This window comes from Apodemus sylvaticus, chromosome 8 (assembly GCF_947179515.1).
Source record: "Apodemus sylvaticus chromosome 8, mApoSyl1.1, whole genome shotgun sequence".
Taxonomy (NCBI): domain Eukaryota; kingdom Metazoa; phylum Chordata; class Mammalia; order Rodentia; family Muridae; genus Apodemus; species Apodemus sylvaticus.
The window spans coordinates 74,561,499-74,581,630 of NC_067479.1; the positions used below are offsets into that span (position 1 = coordinate 74,561,499).

Consider the following 20,132-nt stretch of genomic DNA (forward strand, 5'->3'; position numbering starts at 1 on the left):
CGGGCTTTGTCGTAAACTTATAAAAGCTGTCACAATTGGTTCACATTTCACGGGCTCTCCATGCTAAGAAATGATTGGTTTGTGATTCACAGGCTTTGTTGTAAACTTATAAAAGCTGTCACAGTTCAGGCACTTGTGGTCCACAGTCCTCTAGCCCTGCGTGGTGTACGGCTGTGGAACCCAGAATTCTGGAATAAAGAAACCCTCATGTTATTGCATCGAGACCATTTCTCGCGAGTGATTTGGGTGTAGCTTTCCGGGGCATGGGGTGCTGGGGCACCCTTGGTTTTTGGGGTCTTACTGGGGGTGGGGTTAGGTCCCCAGCAATCAGCTCTGGTAGCAGTCTCTAGCCCCCAGCCTAATGAACTAACCAGCTGCAGCCCTTAGGCCCAGTCCAGTGAACTAACCAAGTAACTACCCAGAGTGTCTCTCTGAGTAAAAAGTATCTACTGTCTCCTGAATCATACCTGGATAAGCTAAGAAGGTTGTTTTGGTCAAAGACTCCCTAGGTGTGGTCTGCAAAACAAAAGTAGTTCCTCAAAAGCTTCCATTGATATCCAGGTGAGCCTGGATAGACATAGCCTGTCTGCATAACAAGCAAGGTCAAGAGTTAAAGGTGGAACAGGATTAATTTGTCTGCTGTGGATGCCCCGGAGATATCCAATTCAGTTGCAAAACAGAAAGCCTGGCTTCCGGGATGGGGGAAGTAGCTTTGAACTATTCACCAACTCAAATGTAAATTCCTACTACCTTGCCCAACACCCACTTGTATGGCAAGCTACAAGATGGATTCTTTTACATCTTAATATGCTCAGTATTTCTTCCTTCCAGCCACTAGGAAGGAGAGTTTCAGAAGTATAGTAAATTTCCAAGTGAGATTTTTCAGCTTCTGTACTTACAGAGTGTTCCACATTCCCAGGAGACATTTCTCGCCTCTGTCTATAAAATTTTGTTTTACAGATATCACTGGGCCACTGTGGCACTCCAGTTTTCTCCTTTCTTTTCTATCCATATTTCTTTCTTCTCTCTTTCTTTCTTTAGTTCATTCAAATATTTATTGAGCAGCTGAGGATGCAAAGATGTTAATGTAAGACCCCAAAAAACGAGGGTGCCCCAGCACCCCACACCCCAGAAGGCGACACCCAAATCACTCGCGAGAAACGGTCTCGATGCAATGGCATGAGGATTTCTTTATTTCCAGAATTCTGGGTTCCATAGCCATGCGCCACGCAGGGTCAGATGACTATGGACCACGAGTGCCGAATTGAGACAGCTTTTATAAGTTTACGACAGAGCCCGCGAATCACAAACCAATCATTTCTTAGCATGGAGAGCCCGCGAAATGCGAGCCAATTGATTTGTACCCCTCCATAGTTTGTAGGCCAATCAGTTTAAATTATCGGAGCCCGCGCTCAGTGAACCAATTAGTTTCCTATAATGTCTACAGCTGCGTGAACTCCTGCTTAGGGGTAATGGCGTAAGTTTACAAAAGCAAGATAAGCTTAGCCCATTTTCAGTTACCCTATGGGGCCAGGATCACCAATTCAAGGCCTTTCTGCTAGGTCTAAACAAAGGGCGGGCTCTGGAATGTGACCTTTTACCTAGTTTCTAACAAAGCGAGATAGCATTTTAAACTACTGATTTCTTGGGGTCGTTAGAATTAGAATTATTTTCTGTCCTTTCATTAAAACGTGATCAAATAAGTAAGGTATATGCCAGGTAGTAGAAAGCAGTTAAATTAAATTTTGTGCATGACAAGAGTGAAAGAAAGATGCTTTGAAAAAATAAGAGATGGCTTCCAGCACACAAGGGAAGAATGGGTGACCAATCAGGAAGGGGGTTGAGATTAAAATATAAGACTTCATTCTAGATTATTGGTGATTCTCAGGATGGATTATATTTGTTTCTCCTTTTCCCTTTCCCCATCCTTGGGCTTAAATTACCAGTACTGCCCAGAAATGTTTAATGTGCTTTTCTGTACTTGCTTGCATTTTTGCCTTAGTATCTTCTACAGAACTAAATTCTTTTGGTATTTTAAGAATTTTTTTGAAGGACACTTGAACATTTAATATTGGTGTTGATGGTTTTAAGTCTTTTCCATTCTGGTTTGATTTTTATGCATTTTTGGCTGGGGTATATCATAAAAATTTCTTTACACAGACTTTTTATTCAATTTTCTCATCATCAAAATCATCATCATCATCTTCTCCATCATTCTGATCTATGTTTTTACAAATACCTGTGTGACTTTAATTGGATTACCTCTATAGTCCATTGTTCTACCTCTATGATATATAATTTGTTTTTTACCCCAGCCCTAAACTGACCATTCTTAATGGTAACTGGTGTTAATTTTTATCCGTATCCACTTTTTTTTAAAGTGATAATCTTAGTCATCCATGAGGTAGAGGCATGCACTTCGATGTGAGAGATGTTGTCTGGAAAAAATTGCCTACTGCTCCTGAGAACAGACATACAGAGAGAATCTTGCCATGACCCCATATTTCTTTAATAGAAATCTTGAAATATGAAAGTCTATAGCCTTCTGATAACCTGCCCTTCCATAGTATTAGCTAGGCATTATCTAAATGCCACTGTTCCTGTCATATTTGGCCCTCTATGTCAGGCTGTAGGCCACAAGCAGCAATATGAAAATAATGATTTACATATGGAGATGAGGACAAATGATCATGTCATTGTTTTCATGGCTTTATTGTGAAATCACTGTGAACTTGCATGAAGAAACATTGATGTCCTATGGTTTTAGTTTCCTGTATAAAAATCCAGCAGTACTGTCATCTACTTTCTGTTCTACTCTGACTATTTGTATGATTTTCATCAATCAGAGAAATACTGGGGCACCTGGCACAGACTGTGGGGAAAACAGAGTGATGCAAAGGGGGATGATCAGAAGTCAGTCTTGCTTTTGCTTCTCAGAGTTTGTGTTCAGCTCCCCCTGTGGTTTCTGCCACTGTGTCACTCAAAGCACAGTAGTACACAGCTGAGTCTGACTCCTGCACTGAGGCTTTCTGCAAGTGGAAAGACGTGGATCTTTTATCATATGTAGCTTCAAAACCTCGGCTGCTTCCCTTGTTGTTGGCTGTTGTGACTTTCAAAAGGAACTGTGGACCTTCTCCAGGATATTGGACATACCAGAAAAGAGTTGGGTACCCTGTGGCTGAATAGGTACAGTTTATAAATAGGAAGTCGTCTTCTGAGAGGGTCACTTGACCTTGTTTCTGAGTCACTGAGTCTCCGTGGGTATTCCCTGGAAGAAGAAGAGAATAATTATGCCACATTAAGGACAAATTTCATAGATGGTTAAATATATTCTAACATCATAGAAGAAAGAGTCCAAATTTTTAGTAACTTCACTTACCAAGCACAAACAGCATCACAGTCACTAAAGCTAGAGAAGAGTTCATCTTCAATGTCACCAGAGTGATACTCTCAACTCTTCACATAAAGAAATGATAAATGATACCAAATGATGAATTATGAAACTTATAATTCACACAGATAATGATCTTGTGTTAGAAAACTCCACCCCCTAGTGGATAGAGGCTAAACTAGGGTCTGTTGCATTTGTCCCAGAAGTCAGAAATGTGCTTCATTTCTCAAAATCATTTGTAAGGCACATGTCAGATCTCAAAGGTAACTTATCAATCTGAAGCACATAAACAGTGGCCATTAACATATTGACTGTGGTCATTCTTAGGATTCTACCTGACATGAAAGGGTTACAGTAGAGCAACAGATGAGTTTTCTGCTTTGGTCTTTTTCATATGACAAACTGAATGGCAAAAAGTAGATTTTTACCAATTTATTTTCACTGATCTAAATACATAGTAAGATACTATGTGGGTCTGGTTCAGATTTGAGAGCACTTTTTGCTCTTGTAGAGGGCCCAGGTTTAATTCCCAGAACCCACACAATGGTTCACAATGATCTGTAACTCTAGTATCAGGCAAACTGACTCCCTCTCTTGATGTCATTGGTACCAGGTGCACATACAGTACATAAATACAAATGCAGGCAAAACATTCATGCTCATAGAATAAATAAGGTTTTAAACTTTTCTCAAACATATTGCAAAATTAAGTAATTATAAATTATTATGTAATTATAAATTATGTGTAATTCTTACCATCTGTTCTTTTTACTTTCTAGAAATTTCAAATAATGGGTTCGTGCTGCCAATTTAGTTAGTAGGTCATTGATGTGTTGAAGCAATGTTTGAAGATTAACTGTACAGAACATCTACAACAAAGGAAACAGCTGGGACTGGCATGCAGGATTCACATGTTGTGTCATATTCTCCATCAAAGGTAGGATAGGAACTTTTGCTTAGCTCTTTTCTGTAAATGTCATTGTGACCAGTGGTATCTGTTAGGAAATACAATGCTGACTATTAAATGGAATTGATGAGACATTTGTGACTTTCTTGAAGACCTGCAAAGGGCATCTCCAGCAGCCAGCTCACATAACTGTCTTCAGAAAAGTTTTCGCCTTCGGATGTCAAAGCTTCCACTCACAAGTCTGCCAGGCTTCTGTAGAAGATCCTTCTATCTTTAATTTGGTCTTAATAATTTGGTTTTTGGTCTTAAGAATTTGTCTTCTCACAAAGCTATTCTGTCTCATCTTCGTCCACATCTGTTTCCTAATTCCTAATATTTTAAGGTTATAAATGTAACTTCTAGATGCTAGCCATTGGCTCAGAACCTTTGTCTCTTAAGATTCAAGGTAATGATTGTCCAGCCTGTCTGGTTTTTTTCTCACCAGAAACTCTTGTAGTTCCCTTAGAGTGTGCACTTCAACTGTCTTCCTGTGTAAAATATAGAATCATTTATAAAACTACACATTTGCTTTCTTATTTCCTTTTTTATTTTTGAAATTTCATTGATGAATGCTTTTGTACACGTTGACATATTGGTTATATACATCATTCACAGAGGAGACCTCAAATCCAATGATGAGTCGTTGTTTGCCCTTAAAAGCAACCATGTCACTATTGCACCAGTGGTCACATCTTGCTTATCAGGTTAGTCATTTAGCACACAGGGTCCACAGTGGCTAATTCCAATGATGATGTACCTCTCTTAGCAGCTTTCTAGCTAATAGGGAACATTCTATCTCTGTTCAAATCTGATTTCTCTGTATGTTACATAAAATTATATGGTCTCTTCAGCAATAGCATCTTCTTAATTAGTTAAATTGCATAACCAAGAAAATAACATCATATGTTGTTTGGAGACCTCTGGGGCCTCCCTGAACAATAACTCATGTGGAGATACTACACCTCTGGTTCTGAAATGTTTGTATAAAAACCTATGAATTCCTATAGTAATTTTTATAGTGATATCTTATGCCTTGTATATTTTAAACAGAAATTTCTAAATATTCAAAGCTACAATCTAAATATGGGAGACAATGAGACAGTATACTTTCTGGGTTTGGGCACTACCCTAACTTATTTTTCTCAGAATAATTTATCACAACATCAGAAATCAAACAAGGACAGGTATAATAGTCAGAGACTATTTTTCTTGTCTCCAAACAATTTCAGAATTGTTTATGTTGGCTGAAGCACTTCCAGACTTTATACTGACAGCTCTTTTAAATCTGATGCCACTCTGACTTTATAACTTTATCCTCTCTAAAAGAGTTTACACTTATCAACAGTGGGGGATGGCTACAAATACAAGTTCATTATAGTTCTCATTCAAGGGACTCTCATAACTACTTTAGCCAATCTGGAAGTAGCCATGTCTGTTTGATAACATCTTGAAATTGCCATGCCAAATTCAATTTAATTTGGGATTTACAAAAGATGTTTCAACAATTTTTGTGCACTGATATTTTGCCTGCATGAATATTTATATGAAGATGTCAGATCCTCTGCAACTAGAGTTACAGACAGTTGTAAGTTGCTGTGATATTGGTGTTGGGAATTGAACTCAGGTCCTTTAGAAGAGAAGCCAGTGCTCTTCACTGCCGAAGCACCTCTTAGCCCTGATAAAAGATTTTTTATGGTTTCTATTATTGTTAGTTTGGTGTATGCTTGTACATCTGTGTGTGGGTCTCTGCATGGGATGCAGGTGTTAAAGGGATTAGGATTTCTTAGAGGTAAAGCTACATGATATTACAAGCCTCCTGATTTGGATACTTGGTATTCAACTCCAGTCTTCTGCAAGATCATTTAATTGCTAAGTGATCTCTCCTGAGTCCTTTCTAATAAGTCTTATCTAAAAAATTAGAAGAATGGAGTTAGGGAAAAGGCTTGGCAGTTAAGAGCATTTGGAGCTCTTGCAGGATACTTAAATTCCAAGCACCAACATAGCAGTTGACAACTCCCTGTAACTTCAGATCTAGGGGATATGGTACACACACACACACACACACACACGTCTCCTCCCCATACTTATGGACTGACCAGCTGATTCAGTCCACAAGGACAAAGGGAGCAATGTCAACTAGCAGGATAGGGGGTGTGGTTCAGAAGCCCTGGAAGTACGTATGAGGAATAACTACATCAGTACTGCTTGTCAGTAGGCAGATCAACTTTATTAGGGTGATTCAAGGCTTATAAGTTTTGGGGGACTGAGGTGAGGGACATCTAGGATGGACAAAAGTCATTGGCTGGCGGCTTGGGTACCTGGCATACCTCATTAGCATGGAGAACCATTTCAGGAATCTCAAATGCTGGCTGAACAGGGTTATGTCAAAAGAAAATTGATCCTATAAACGAATCAATGCTATGTGACATTCCTCAGGTACAGGAGAGTAGGGTGTGGGGGGAGGCTTAGAATCCCCTGGACAAGGTTAGAGAAGAAGAAAACCTGATAACAAGGGAGTCTCTCATTTTGCACCAAGCTCAGAGGCTGTCCGGTCATGGTGGACTTCAACCTTAATGAGCAGAGTTTTGAACACACATGTAATGTGTTTAATTAATAAATTCTTGTTAAAAATTAAAAGAGGGTGTATCCATTGGGACTGTGTTCCACAATTCAGAATTTTGATTGGTTGTACTTTACTGTAAATGTCTCAATTTATTACAGAGAAGTTTCCTTGATGATGGGTGAAAACTACAGTTATTTGTGCATATAAGGACAAATGTTTATAGATTGTTTTTAGTGATTGTGCTGAAGTAGTGAATCAGTGGTTGTAAATTCTACTTAAATAACCATAACTTCACTAGCACTGAATGGTTAACTAGATGGCCAGTACCAAGCATGGCATCCCTCTTTTTGAGACGTTCTCAAGCCTAATTATGAAGTAGATGATATCTACCAAAGTGTGTGAGCCAAAACTACTCCCAGAGAGTTACTGTGTCATGCTGGACACTGATGTGGATAATACCAAAAAATACTATTGGTTCTACTATAAAATCCAATCATTGAAGAGAAGCAAAATCAATCCATGCTGCTATACTTAAGACTCCCTCTTGGGTATGTTAAATTATAAAAATATGCATGACGGGATAGACACTTTGATGTCTAAAACTTTCATGTATTATAGTGATGGTGATATAGCCTAGCTTTCTTGAAGATGTGTATCCCACATATCCCTAGGAAGGAAGGAAGGAAGGAAGGAAGGAAGGAAGGAAGGAAGGAAGGAATTGTTTGAAATCTTAATACTACTCAAAGTAGTATTATGAAAAACAAGTCGTGTCAACAAAACACACAAGAGAAAAGAAGTGTCATGAAAAAACCCACCTACAACACAAGAGACATTATTGAAATTAGGGCAGTACTTCAGCAGATTTTTCACTATAATTCAAGCATGCCCTTCTGGCTCACATCTTTAAGAAAGGGCAACTTAAAACAACAATGACAAAAAGCATGTGATAGGATCATTAGTCCATCTCAACTGCAGAAATACCAGCATCTAACATGTAGTTCACAGTATTGTAAAGAAACAAGAGAAAGCTCTGATTTGTCTCATGAGTAAAGAAAAGATATGATCAAAGCTAGAAATGTAGTCTGTTGCTGAGATGATGCCCAAGGAGCACTTGAAATCCCACAGAGGCAGCTCATCATAGCATGGGCAGAATGGCCGCAAGGTAATGTTCATGGGAATGTTTTTAGAATAGCAGGAGAGTGCAGTTCTGTCTTCTTTAAAATGAAAAAAAAAATCACATAAAAAATGATAGGCTGATGTTTTAGATAGAACTTAGCCCAAGGGATTATGTAAACAACTCCACAGTGATTTTATATAAAAGCATACTCCCTGTCTGAGTTATAAGCTTGGTTTAGTTTTTCTGTTGTTGCTTTTGTTTGTTTGTTTTTGTTTAGTTTTGCCTTCTACAGGAGTAACGGCACTCTCTACTCATAATGGCTAAAATTCAGTTTCCCTTTGTGTTACCTACCTGTAATCCTTGTAGTTGTGAAGAAAAGTTTCCTGGAATAGTGAGTTTCAACCTTACCATCACTCAAAAATTTCATTTTTTTTAATCACCAGTTATCCTCTGAAAGGTGGAAACCAGAAATGACATGCTAAAGCTGGAGGTCATTATTGTGTTATGCTGGGATGTAGCCCAAGTATAGAAGACTTGCTGAGTGTTTTGGGGACTCTAGATTCAATCCCCAGAACCACAAGAAAAAGCCTTGACTAATCATTGTATTTGTCCTTGAACCCCAAGGACCATGCAAAGCATTCCTTCCCATTGCATTCTTCTTCCTTAGAAAGTGTTACATACTCTTGCCACAACTAGTCACTAAAAGGAATTTCAAATCATATATGTCTTCATTTCCTTAGTGTATACTAATTACACAAATAAAATGCATATGTACAATGAATTTTCATCAGAACCATGCCCTACAACAAAGCAACTCTTGCCTACCCTCTCATAAACTATATTACCCTTAATGCTCCCAAATAATATTTCTCTATCTTCATGTCTTTTTGTTTTCAAATCTAGATTCTTCTTATGAGGGAAAATATTCAATATTTGTATATCTTATTTGAAATAATGTAATAAGCTCTAAAAATAAAAATCAATAAATGTTAATGAGAATATGAACCTTGTGCATTGCTAGTCAGAATGTGCACTTATAAACACTGTAAAAATCAGTATGAAGGTTTGTCAAAAGCTAAATATAGAATTACTTTGTGGCTTCACTACACCACTCCTATGTATACTCCCAAAGGAATCAATGTCAGCATAAGGGGAAATAGATACCTGTACATTTGTGTTGTCACAACCTGTATTGCAATCCTTCCACAGACTTAGCTAGAGAAACTACTGAAGTGCCGGCAGTCCCTTCAGCAATAAGCCAAAGATTTGTCCTTCCTGCTCTTTCTTTATGTAATCTGTACGCTGATAAGATGGTGATTTAAAATCAATTAAGGATAAAAACACCACTGACCCTTGTGTAAATTACATCATTGATACTGTTCTCAACCAGGTGAGAAGACAAACCATGAGAAGTTCCTCCATTGCATTTCGTTAACTAGTATGACATCATTCACATAGAAATGACAGTAATCAGAAAGTCAGTCATATTTAAGATACTAACTTATCTTTTTTTATTCGATATATTCTTTATTTACAGTTCAAATGATTTCCCCTTTCCTTGATCCCCCCTCCCCGCAAGTCCCATAAGCCCTCTTCCCTTCCCCTGCTCCTCCATCCACCCCTTCCCACTACCCTGTTCTGGTATTCCCTTACACTGCTGCACTGAACCTTTCCAGGACCAGGAGCCACTCCTTCCTTCTTCTTCTTGAACATCATTTGATATGTGTATTGTGTCTTGGGTATTCCAAACTTCTAGGCTAATATCCCATTATCAGTGTCATGCCCAGATTTCTGAGGAACCGCCAGACTGATTTCCAAAGTGGTTGTACCATCTTGCAATCCCACCAGCAGTGGAGGAGTGTTCCTCCTTCTCCACATCCTCACCAACACCTGCTGTCTCCTGAGTTTTTAACCTTAGCCATTCTGACTGGTGTGAGGTGAAATCTCAGGGTTGTTTTGATTTGCATTTCCCTAATGACTAATGATGTTTAACATTTCTTAAGGTGCTTCTCAGGCATCCGACATTCTTCATGGGAAAATTCTTTCTTTAGCTCTGTACCCCACTTTTTAATAGGGTTATTTGGTTCTCTGGTGTCTAACTTCTTGAGTTCTTTGTATATATTAGATATTAGCCCTCTGTTGGATTTAGGGTTGGTGAATATCCATTCCCAATCTGTTGGTTGATGTTTTGTCCTTTTGACAGTGTCCTTTGCCTTACAGAAACTTTGTAATTTTATGAGGTCCCATTTGTCAATTCTTGATCTTAGAGCATAAGCTATTGGTGTTCTGTTCAGGAACTTTTCCCCTGTCCCCATGTCCTCAAAGGTCTTTCCCAGTTTTTTTTTTTTCTATTAGTTTCAGTGTGTCAGGTTTTATGTGGAGGTCCTTGATCCACTTGGAGTTGAGCTTAGTACAAGGGGATAAGAATGGATCAATTTGCATTCTTCTGCTGCATGCTGACCTCCAATTGAGCCAGCACCATTTGTTGAAAAGGCTATCTTTTTTCCACTGGATGTTTTCAGCTCCTTTGTCAAAAATCAAGTGACCATAGGTGTATGGGTTCATTTCTGGGTCTTTCATCCTATTCCATTGATCCACTTGCCTGACATTGTACCAATACCATGCAGTTTTTAATCACCATTGTTTGTAGTAATGTTTGAGGTATGGGATGGTGATTCCCCCAGAAGTTCTTTTACTGTTGAGAAGAGTTTTAGCTATTGTGGGTTTTTTGTTATTCCAGATGAATTTGAGAATTGCTCTTTGAACTCTGTGAAGAACTGAGTTGGGATTTTGATGGGGATTGCATTGAATCTGTAGATTGCTTTTGGCAAGATGGCCATTTTAACTATATTAATCCTGCCAATCCACGAGCATGGAAGATTTTTCCATTTTTCTGAGGTTTCTTCGATTTCCTTCTTCAGAGATCTGAAGTTTTTGTGGTATAGGTCTTTCACTTGTTTGGTTAGAGTCACCCCAAAATATTTATGCTGTTTGTGGCTATTGTGAAGGGTGTCATTTCCCTAATTTCTTTCTCAGTCTACTTATCCTTTGAGTATAGAAAGGCTACTGATTTGCTTGATTTGATTTTGTAACCAGCCACTTTGCTGAAGTTGTTTATCAGCTGTAGTTCTCTGGTGGAGTTTTTTGGGTCACTTAAGTATACTATCATATCATCTGCAAATAGTGAAAATTTGACTTCTTCCTTTCCAATTTGTATCCCTTTGACCTTCTTATGTTGTCTAATTGCTCTATCTAGGACTTCAAGAACCATATTGAAAAGATATGGAGAGAGGGGGCAGCCTTGTCTATTCCCTGATTTTAGTGGGATTGCTTCAAGTTTCTCTCCATTTAGTTTGATGTTGGCTACCTATTTGCTGTATATTGCTTTTACTATGTTTAGATATGGTCCTAGAATTCCTGTTCTTTCCAAGACTTTTAGCATGAAAGGATGCTGAATTTTGTCAAATGCTTTTTCAGCATCTAATGAAATGACCATGTGCTTTTTTTCTTTGATTTTATTTATGTAGTGGATAGCATTGATGGATTTCCATATATTGAACCATCCCTGCATCCCTGTGATGAAACCTATTTGATCATGGTAGATGATCTTTTTGATGTGTTCTTGGAATCGATGGGCAAGAATTTTATTGAGTATTTTTGCATCGATATTCATAAGGGATATTGGCCCAAAGTTCTCCTTCTTTGTTGGATCTTTGTGTGGTTTTGTTATCAGCATAATTGTGGCTTCGTAGAAGGAGTTGGGTAGTGTTCCTTCTGTTTGTATTTGGTGGAATAGTTTGAAGAGTATTGGTGTTAAGTCTTCTTTGAAGGTCCAATAGAATTCTGCACTAAAACCATATGGTCCTGGGCTTTTTTTTTTTTTGGTTGGAAGGCTTTCTATGACCCCTTCTATTTCTTTAGGGGTTATGGGACTGTTTATATGATCTATTTGATCCTGATTTAATTTTGGTATATGATATCTGTCTAAGAAATTGTCCATTTCCTCCAGATTCTCCAGTTGTGTTGAGTACAGGTTTTTATAGTAGGATCTGATGATTTTTTGAACTTCCCCAGTTTCTGTTGTTATATCTCCCTTTTCATTTTTAATTTTGTTAATTTGGATACTGTCTCTGTGCCCTTTGGTTAGTCTGGCTAAGGGTTTATCTATCTTGTTGATTCTTTCAAAGAACCAGCTCCTGGATTTGTTGATTCTTTGTATGGTTCTTTTTGTTTCTACTTGATTAATTTCAGCCCTGAGTTTGATGATTTCCTATCTTCTTCTCCTCCTGGGTGAATTAGCTTCTTTTTGTTCCAGGACTTTCAGTTGTGCCACTAAGCTTCTAGTATATGCCCTCTCCAATTTCTTTTTGGAGGCACTCAGGCCTATGAGTTTTCCTCTTAGCACTGCTTTCATTGTGTCCCATAAATTTGGGTATATTGTGAGTTCATTTTCGTTAAATTCTAAAAAATCTGTGATTTCTTTCTTTATTTCTTCCTTGACCAAGCTATCATTGAGTATTGTTCAGTTTCCATGTGTATGTGGGCTTTCTGTTGTTTATGCTGCTATTGAACACCATTTTTACACCATAGTGATCTGATAGGAAGCATGGGATTATTTTGATCTTCTTATATTTGTTGAGGCCTGTCTTGTGACCAACTATATGATTGATTTTGGAGAAGGTACCATTAGGTGCTGAGAAAAAGATATATTCTTTTGCTTTGGGATGAAAAGTTATATATATATATATATATATATATATATATATATATATATATATATATATATATATATATAACTTTTGACAGGAAGTACTAGCCACTACTCCTTGATATCTCTTAACATCAATGGACTCAATTCCCGAATAAAGAGACATAGACTAACAGACTGGACACATAAACAGGACCCTACATTTTGCTGCATACAGGAAACACACCTCAGTGTCAGAGACAAACACCACCTTAAAGTAACAGACTTGAAGACAATTTTACAAGCAAATGGTCTCAGGAAAGAAGCTGGATACATATATCTGTTGACTCCAATTGGTCCAAAGCTTCAATTAGTTTCACTGTCTCCCTGTTTAGTTTCTGTTTTCCTGATTGGCCCATTGAGGAGAGTGGGTGTTTAAGTCCCCTACAATTATTATGTTAGGTGCAATGTGTGCTTTGGAGCTTTAGTAAAGTTTCTTTAACAAATGAGGGTGCCCTTGCTTTTGGACCATAGATGTTCAGAATTGAGAGTTCTTCTTGGTGGATTTTTCCTTTGACCAGCAAGAAGTATCCTTCAATGTCTCTTTTGATGACTTTAGGTTGAAAGTCAATTTTATCTGATATTAGAATGGCTATTCCAGCTTCTTTCCTGTTTTCTTTCAGTTTTCTGAGGAACCGCCAGACCGATTTCCAGAGTAGCTGTACCATCTTGCAATCCCACCAGTAGTGGAGGAGTGTTCCTCTTTCTCCACATCCTCGCCAACACCTTCTGTCTCCTGAATTTTTTTTTTATTATTCGATATAATTTATTTACATTTCAAATGATTTCCCCTTTTCTAGCCCCCCCACTCCCCGAAAGTCCCGCAAACCTCTTCTCTTCCCCTGTCCTCCCACCCACCCCTTCCCACTTCCCCGTTCTGGTTTTGCTGAATACTGTTTCACTGAGTCTTTCCAGAATCAGGGGCCACTCCTCCTTTCTTCTTGTACCTCATTTGATGTGTGGATTATGTTTTGGATATTCCAGTTTTCTAGGTTAATATCCACTTATTAGTGAGTGCATACCATGATTTACCTTTTGAGTCTGGGTTACCTCACTTAGTATGATATTCTCTAGCTCCATCCATTTGCCTAAGAATTTCATGAATTCATTGTTTCTAATGGCTGAATAGTACTCCATTGTGTAGATATACCACATTTTTTGCATCCATTCTTCTGTTGAGGGATACCTGGGTTCTTTCCAGCATCTGGCAATTACAAATAGGGCTGCTATGAACATAGTAGAACATGTATCCTTATTACATGGTGGGGAGTCTTCTGGGTATATGCCCAGGAGTGGTATAGCAGGATCTTCTGGAAGTAAGGTGCCCAGTTTTCGGAGGAACCGCCAGACTGATTTCCAGAGTGGTTGTACCAATTTGCAACCCCACCAGCAGTGGAGGAGTGTTCCTCTTTCTCCACACCCTCTCCAACACCTGCTGTCTCCTGAATTTTTAATCTTAGCCATTCTGACTGGTGTAAGGTAAAATCTCAGGGTTGTTTTGATTTGCATTTCCCTAATGACTAATGAAGTTGAGCATTTTTTAAGATGTTTCTCCGCCATCCGATGTTCTTCAGGTGAGAATTCTTTGTTTAACTCTGTACCCCATTTTTAACAGGGTTGTTTGGTTTTCTGGAGTCTAACTTCTTGAGTTCTTTATATATATTGGATATTAGCCCTCTATCTGATGTAGGATTGGTGAAGATCTTTTCCCAATTTGTTGGTTGCCGATTTGTCCTCTTGATGGTGTCCTTTGCCTTACAGAAACTTTGTAATTTTATGAGGTCCCATTTGTCAATTCTTGATCTTAGAGCATACGCTATTGGTGTTCTGTTCAGAAACTTTCTCCCTGTACCGATGTCCTCAAGGGTCTTCCCCAGTTTCTTTTCTATTAGCTTCAGAGTGTCTGGCTTTATGTGGAGGTCCTTGATCCATTTGGAGTTGAGCTTAGTACAAGGAGACAAGGATGGATCAATTCACATTCTTCTGCATGTTGACCTCCAGTTGAACCAGCACCATTTGTTGAAAAGGCTATCTTTTTACCATTGGATGTTTTCAGCCCCTTTGTCGAGGATCAAGTGGCCATAGGTGTGTGGGTTCATTTCTGGATCTTCAATCTTGTTCCATTGATCTGCTTGCCTGTCACTGTACCAATACCATGCAGTTTTTAACACTATTGCTCTGTAGTATTGCTTGAGGTCAGGGATACTGATTCCCCCAGAATTTCTTTTGTTGCTGAGAATAGTTTTAGCTATCCTGGGTTTTTTGTTATTCCAGATGAATTTGAGAATTGCTCTTTCTAACTCTGTGAAGAATTGAGTTGGGATTTTGATGGGTATTGCATTGAATCTGTATATTGCTTTTGGCAAAATGGCCATTTTAACTATATTGATCCTGCCGATCCATGAGCATGGGAGGTTTTCCCATTTTTTAAGGTCTTCTTCCATTTCCTTCTTCAGAGTCTTGAAGTTCTTATCTTACAGATCTTTCACATGTTTGGTAAGAGTCACCCCAAGGTACTTTATACTGTTTGTGGCTTCATTTCCCTAATTTCTTTCTCAGCCTGCTTAAAAATATGGAACGCTTCACGAATTTGCATGTCATCCTTGCACAGGGGCCATGCTAATCTTCTCTGTATCATTCCAATTTTAGTATATGTGCTGCCGAAGCGAGCACAATTCATGAAATTCTTAGGCAAATGGATGGAGCTGGAGAATATCATACTAAGTGAGGTAACCCAGACTCAAAAGATGAATCATGGTATGCACTTACTAATAAGTGGATATTAACCTAGAAAACTGGAATACCCAAAACATAATCCACACATCAAATGAGGTACAAGAAGAACGGAGGAGTGGCCCCTTGTTCTGGAAATAATCAGTGAAACAGTATAGGGTAAAACCAGAACAGGGAAGTGGGAAGGGTTGGGTGTGAAAACAGGGGCAGGGAAGGGGGCTGATGGGACTTTTGGGGAGTGGGGGTCTAGAAAAGGGGAAATCATTTGAAATGTAAATAAAAATATATCGAATAATAATAATAATAAAGAAGAAGCCAAGCTTTGAGTCACATCAGCAGTTAACAAGGTCCACTGTGACAACACCAATCATTTTCATACTATACATATATATATATGTATATGTATATGTATTCATGTATAATATGTATTATATATATGTACATACATATGTATGTATGTATACGCATTCATATTTAATCCCCAAACTAGCCAAAACAATTATCTAAAGAGTCAAAAGTACATGAGTACATGAGAGATTGTAGTACTGAAACTAAAAAGCTTCACACATGATAGGAGACTGAATGCCAAACTTAAATTTTGTAGAGTGTGGTTTCTAAGAGGAGTATCACCAGTTCCTGTAAGAATCTCTGATGCAGAGTTTTTGGATTGCTGAACACATGGCATGCCAAGATCAGCTCACACAGAAGGGAGATGAAGGTTGACTGTTTCAGAAATTGCTCTATGCACCTACTCATCCAACTATTCATCTGCTAATGTTTACCTAAACCAAGACACCGTGGTGCACAATACATGTTTATCACATATAATAAATATGAATTTTAAGGAGTTATTAACAGCAATTAACAATATGTTCTAAACTTCCTGAGTCACCTTAGGCCTTATCATATATACCTTAATATCTTTATGTTTTTTCCATTCACAAACAATGTGACAAATGCTCTCATAGAACGCCTGACATTGCAAAAGGGTGCCACTCCAACCCAGGAAGCAGATTTGAAGACAGACTACAGGTGCCTGGGGAGCAGTGCGTGTTGCTGTGCAGAAATAGATGGCTGAGTCTCCAGGCTGAGTGGCTGCCATGTGAAGGGAGAGGTGTTTGGTTTCCTTATTAAATAAAAGGGTTAGTCTTTGGGTCTGCTTTCTTTCCATATTTGAACGGATGTCAATGATGAACTGAAGATGCTTCCCAGGCTCTTGCTTATACCAAGAGAAGTAGACGGAGGCACTGTCTGTGTAGGAGCAGTTGATGACAGCACTGGCTCCCTCCTGGACACTCAGGAAGGAAGGGTCCTGTTTCACCTGCTCACCTTGGCTCTCCCCTATGCCGAAAGATGGAGAGAAAGGTCAAATGATTAACCTTACTTATATTTTTACTACAGTAAAGAGAGAAAACCTAAATAAAGCCATTTTCTGAACATCTAAGGGCCATTCCCTAACATACTCTGCCCCCACATACCCTGCTCACCCAGAACCCATCCTCAACTCACACTGCAGCCAGAGGAAAATAAATAAAGCATGAATAGCTGTCTTCATTGTGCTTCTTATTCAAATCAAATGCAGATGCTCAGTGTGTAGCCAGCCGAGCCACTTGCAAGTTCAGATTGGCCCTTGTTGTTATAAGAATCATACATGCTGAGTTAGTGGCCCAGCCAATAAGAAAAAAGTCTGCTCATTCAAAATTTACAGATGGTCTGCTGTGCATCCGCTGAGGTGCACTGCCACCCTGTGGTCAGATGTCTAACTGCTGAAATCTAGTGACTTTCATCTTTTTTTTTTTTTTTCATTTTTTTAATCTTTTTTTTTTATTGAGTATCTTCTTCATTTACATTGCCAATGGTAAAACCTTTCCCAATTTCCCCCTCCCAAAAGCCCCCCTCCCCAATGATTCCCTACCCCTCCTCCCACCCCCTGCCTCCATGTCTATGCCCCTCTACCCGACACACTCCCACCTTCCCCCCAACTCCCCCCCACACCCGTTTCCCTTTGTTGGGGCCTCAATTGGGCCTTTATCTGACCAAAGACCACTCCTCCTACTGATGCCCAACAAGGCCTTCCTCTGCCACATTTTTGGCTGGAGCTATGTGTACCCCTTGGTTGATGGTTCAGTCCCTGGGAGTCTTGGGGTGTCTGGGTGTCCGAAGTCATTGTTCTTCCCATGGGACTATATACCCCTTCACACCCTCCAGACCACCCTCCAGATCCTCCGTTGGGGACCCAAGCTCAGTCCAATAGTTGGTTGCTAGTTTCTGTCTCTGTATTTGTAAGGCTCTGGCAGGGTCCCTCTGGAGACAGCCATGGCATGTTCTTTTTGGTACACACTTCTCATCATAGTGTTGGGGTTTGGTGACTGTTTATAGGATGAATCCAAGGTAGGGCACTCGCTGTGTAGCCTTTACTTCAGACTCTGCTCCACACATTGCCTCCCTTGTTGCTCCTTTCTCAAAGGAACCATAGCACCCTCACTTAAGTCCTCCTTCTTCTTGAGCTTTCTGTGCTGGGTGAGATTTTGAGATTTTGGACTAGCGTCCGCTTATTAGTGAGTACACACCACATGCATTCTTTTTTGACTGGGTTACCTCGTTCAGGACACTTTCTAGTTCCATCCATTTGCCTAAGAATTTCATGAATTCATTGTTTTTAATAGCTGGATAGTACTCCATTGTGTATATATACCACAGTTTTTGTATCCATTCTTCTGTTGAGGGACATCTGGGTTTTTTCCAGCTTCTGGCTATTATAAATAAGGCAACTATGAACATAGTAGAGCATGTGTCCTTATTACATGTAGGAGCACTTTCTGGGCATATGTCCAGGTATAGCTAGGTCCACAGGTAGTACTATGTCTAATTTTCTGAGGAATCCCCAAACTGATTTCCAGAGTGGTTTTACCTGCTTGCAATCCCACCAACAATGGAGAAGTGTTCCTTTTTCCCCACATCCTCTCCAGCATCTGCTGTCCCCTGAGTTTTTCATCTTAGCCATTCTTACTGGTGTAAGGTGGAATCTCAGTGTTGTTTTGATTTGCATTTCCCTGATAACTAAGGATGCTGAACATTTCTTTAGGTGCTTTAGAGCCATTTGAGTTTCCTCAGTTGAGAATTCCCTGTTTAGCTCTGTACCCCATTTTTAATAGGGTTATTTGATTCTCTGGAGACTAACTTCTTGAGTTCTTTGTATATCTTTATTGGATATAGGGTTAGTAAAGATCTTGTCCCAACTTGTTGGTTGCTGTTTTGTCTTATTGACTATGTCCTTTGCCTTACAGAAGCTTTGCAGTTTTATGAGCTCCCATTTGTCGATTCTTGTTCTTAGAGCATAAGCCATTGGTGTTCTGTTCAGAAACTTTTCCCCTGTGCCCATGTGTTCAAGGTTTGTCCCCACTTTCTCCTCTATAAGCTTCAGTGTGTCTGATTTTATGTGTAGATCTTTGATCCACTTGGACTTGAGCTTTGTACAAGGAGATAAGAATGGGTCGATCTGCATTTTTCTGCACGCAGAACTCCAGTTGATCCAGCACCATTTGTTAAAAATGCTGTCTTTTTTCTACTGGATTTTTTTAGCTCCTTTGTCAAATATCAAGTGACCATATGTGTGTGAGTTCTTTTCTGGGTCTTCAATTCTATTCCATTGATCTTCCTGCCTGTCTGCATACCAATACCAAACAGTTTTTATCACTATCGCTCTGTAGTAGAGCTTACTCTAGGAAAGACTGGTACATAAAAAGAAAAACCTAAGTAGGAGATCCCAGACCACCTGTGCCATCCCTACTCCTCAAAGAATAATTGTGTTCACATAGACTGTGCACCAGACTAACCAGGTGAGTGTCTTACCTTCCTACTCACCCATGTTAGTACCACATTCTCAGACCTAGCTGTGTCAAGTAGCCTATAAACCAGTATACTCAGGTGAGTGCTTCAGATCCCAACAAACCTACTCATCTATCTCCATACTCCCCATCCTAGCTGTGGTTACTCTGTAAACTAACCCATCCTGTTGAGAGACACAGATCTCAATCTACTCAGATTCTTCTCAACATTCCCAAAGCCTGAAGCCCTGAGTCCTGTGGCCTGGATAACAATCCAGACAGGTGAGTTCCCTAACCTTCCTGTGCCATCCCCACACTCCCATGAATAGCTAAGCTTGAACAGCTTTTGCACCAGTGCAAAGACCCAGACCTGGGTCAAATTCACACACATTCTTGATTTTCACTTGGTTATAATTACTCTGATCCCTGCAATGAATAAGGAGTATCTGTATCAGAAGGAATGACCTACCAACTCTTAGAAGTTGGTTTGAAACAAACAAACTTGAGAAACAGCAAAAAAAAAGGAACAAAATTCTCTACAAAAGAGGCAGGCTACAATATCAGACACAATGACAGAAGTGAACATGCCTATATCATATCACAAACCACAACAAATATGAAAGGTCAAGACAACCACAACTCCCACAAAACCCATCAGTACTATAGGAATGGCCTCCATAAGAATTGCATAGATGAACACTAGGACAGAGAAGCAGGTTATCCTATATTACTATTTCACAAAATAGGCATTAAACTAAAATTAATCAGAAGAGATAAGGAGGGACACTTCATTTTAATCAAGGGGACA

At 39.3% G+C, this 20,132-nt stretch overlaps 1 non-coding gene and 1 gene segment (V, D, J or C); both read right to left on the reverse strand.

Annotated features, from left to right (window-relative positions):
- Positions 1-2,933: 2,933 nt before the first annotated feature.
- LOC127690739 (T cell receptor alpha variable 9-2-like) lies at positions 2,934-3,456 on the reverse strand. The segment is given in 2 exon segments: positions 2,934-3,268; positions 3,380-3,456. Coding segments are annotated over 2 exon segments (381 nt in total).
- An 11,874-nt stretch (positions 3,457-15,330) lies between these two features.
- LOC127691805 (U6 spliceosomal RNA) lies at positions 15,331-15,437 on the reverse strand. The gene has a single exon (XR_007979378.1). It is a non-coding gene; the product is annotated as a U6 spliceosomal RNA (small nuclear RNA).
- Between the last annotated feature and the right edge of the window lie 4,695 nt (positions 15,438-20,132).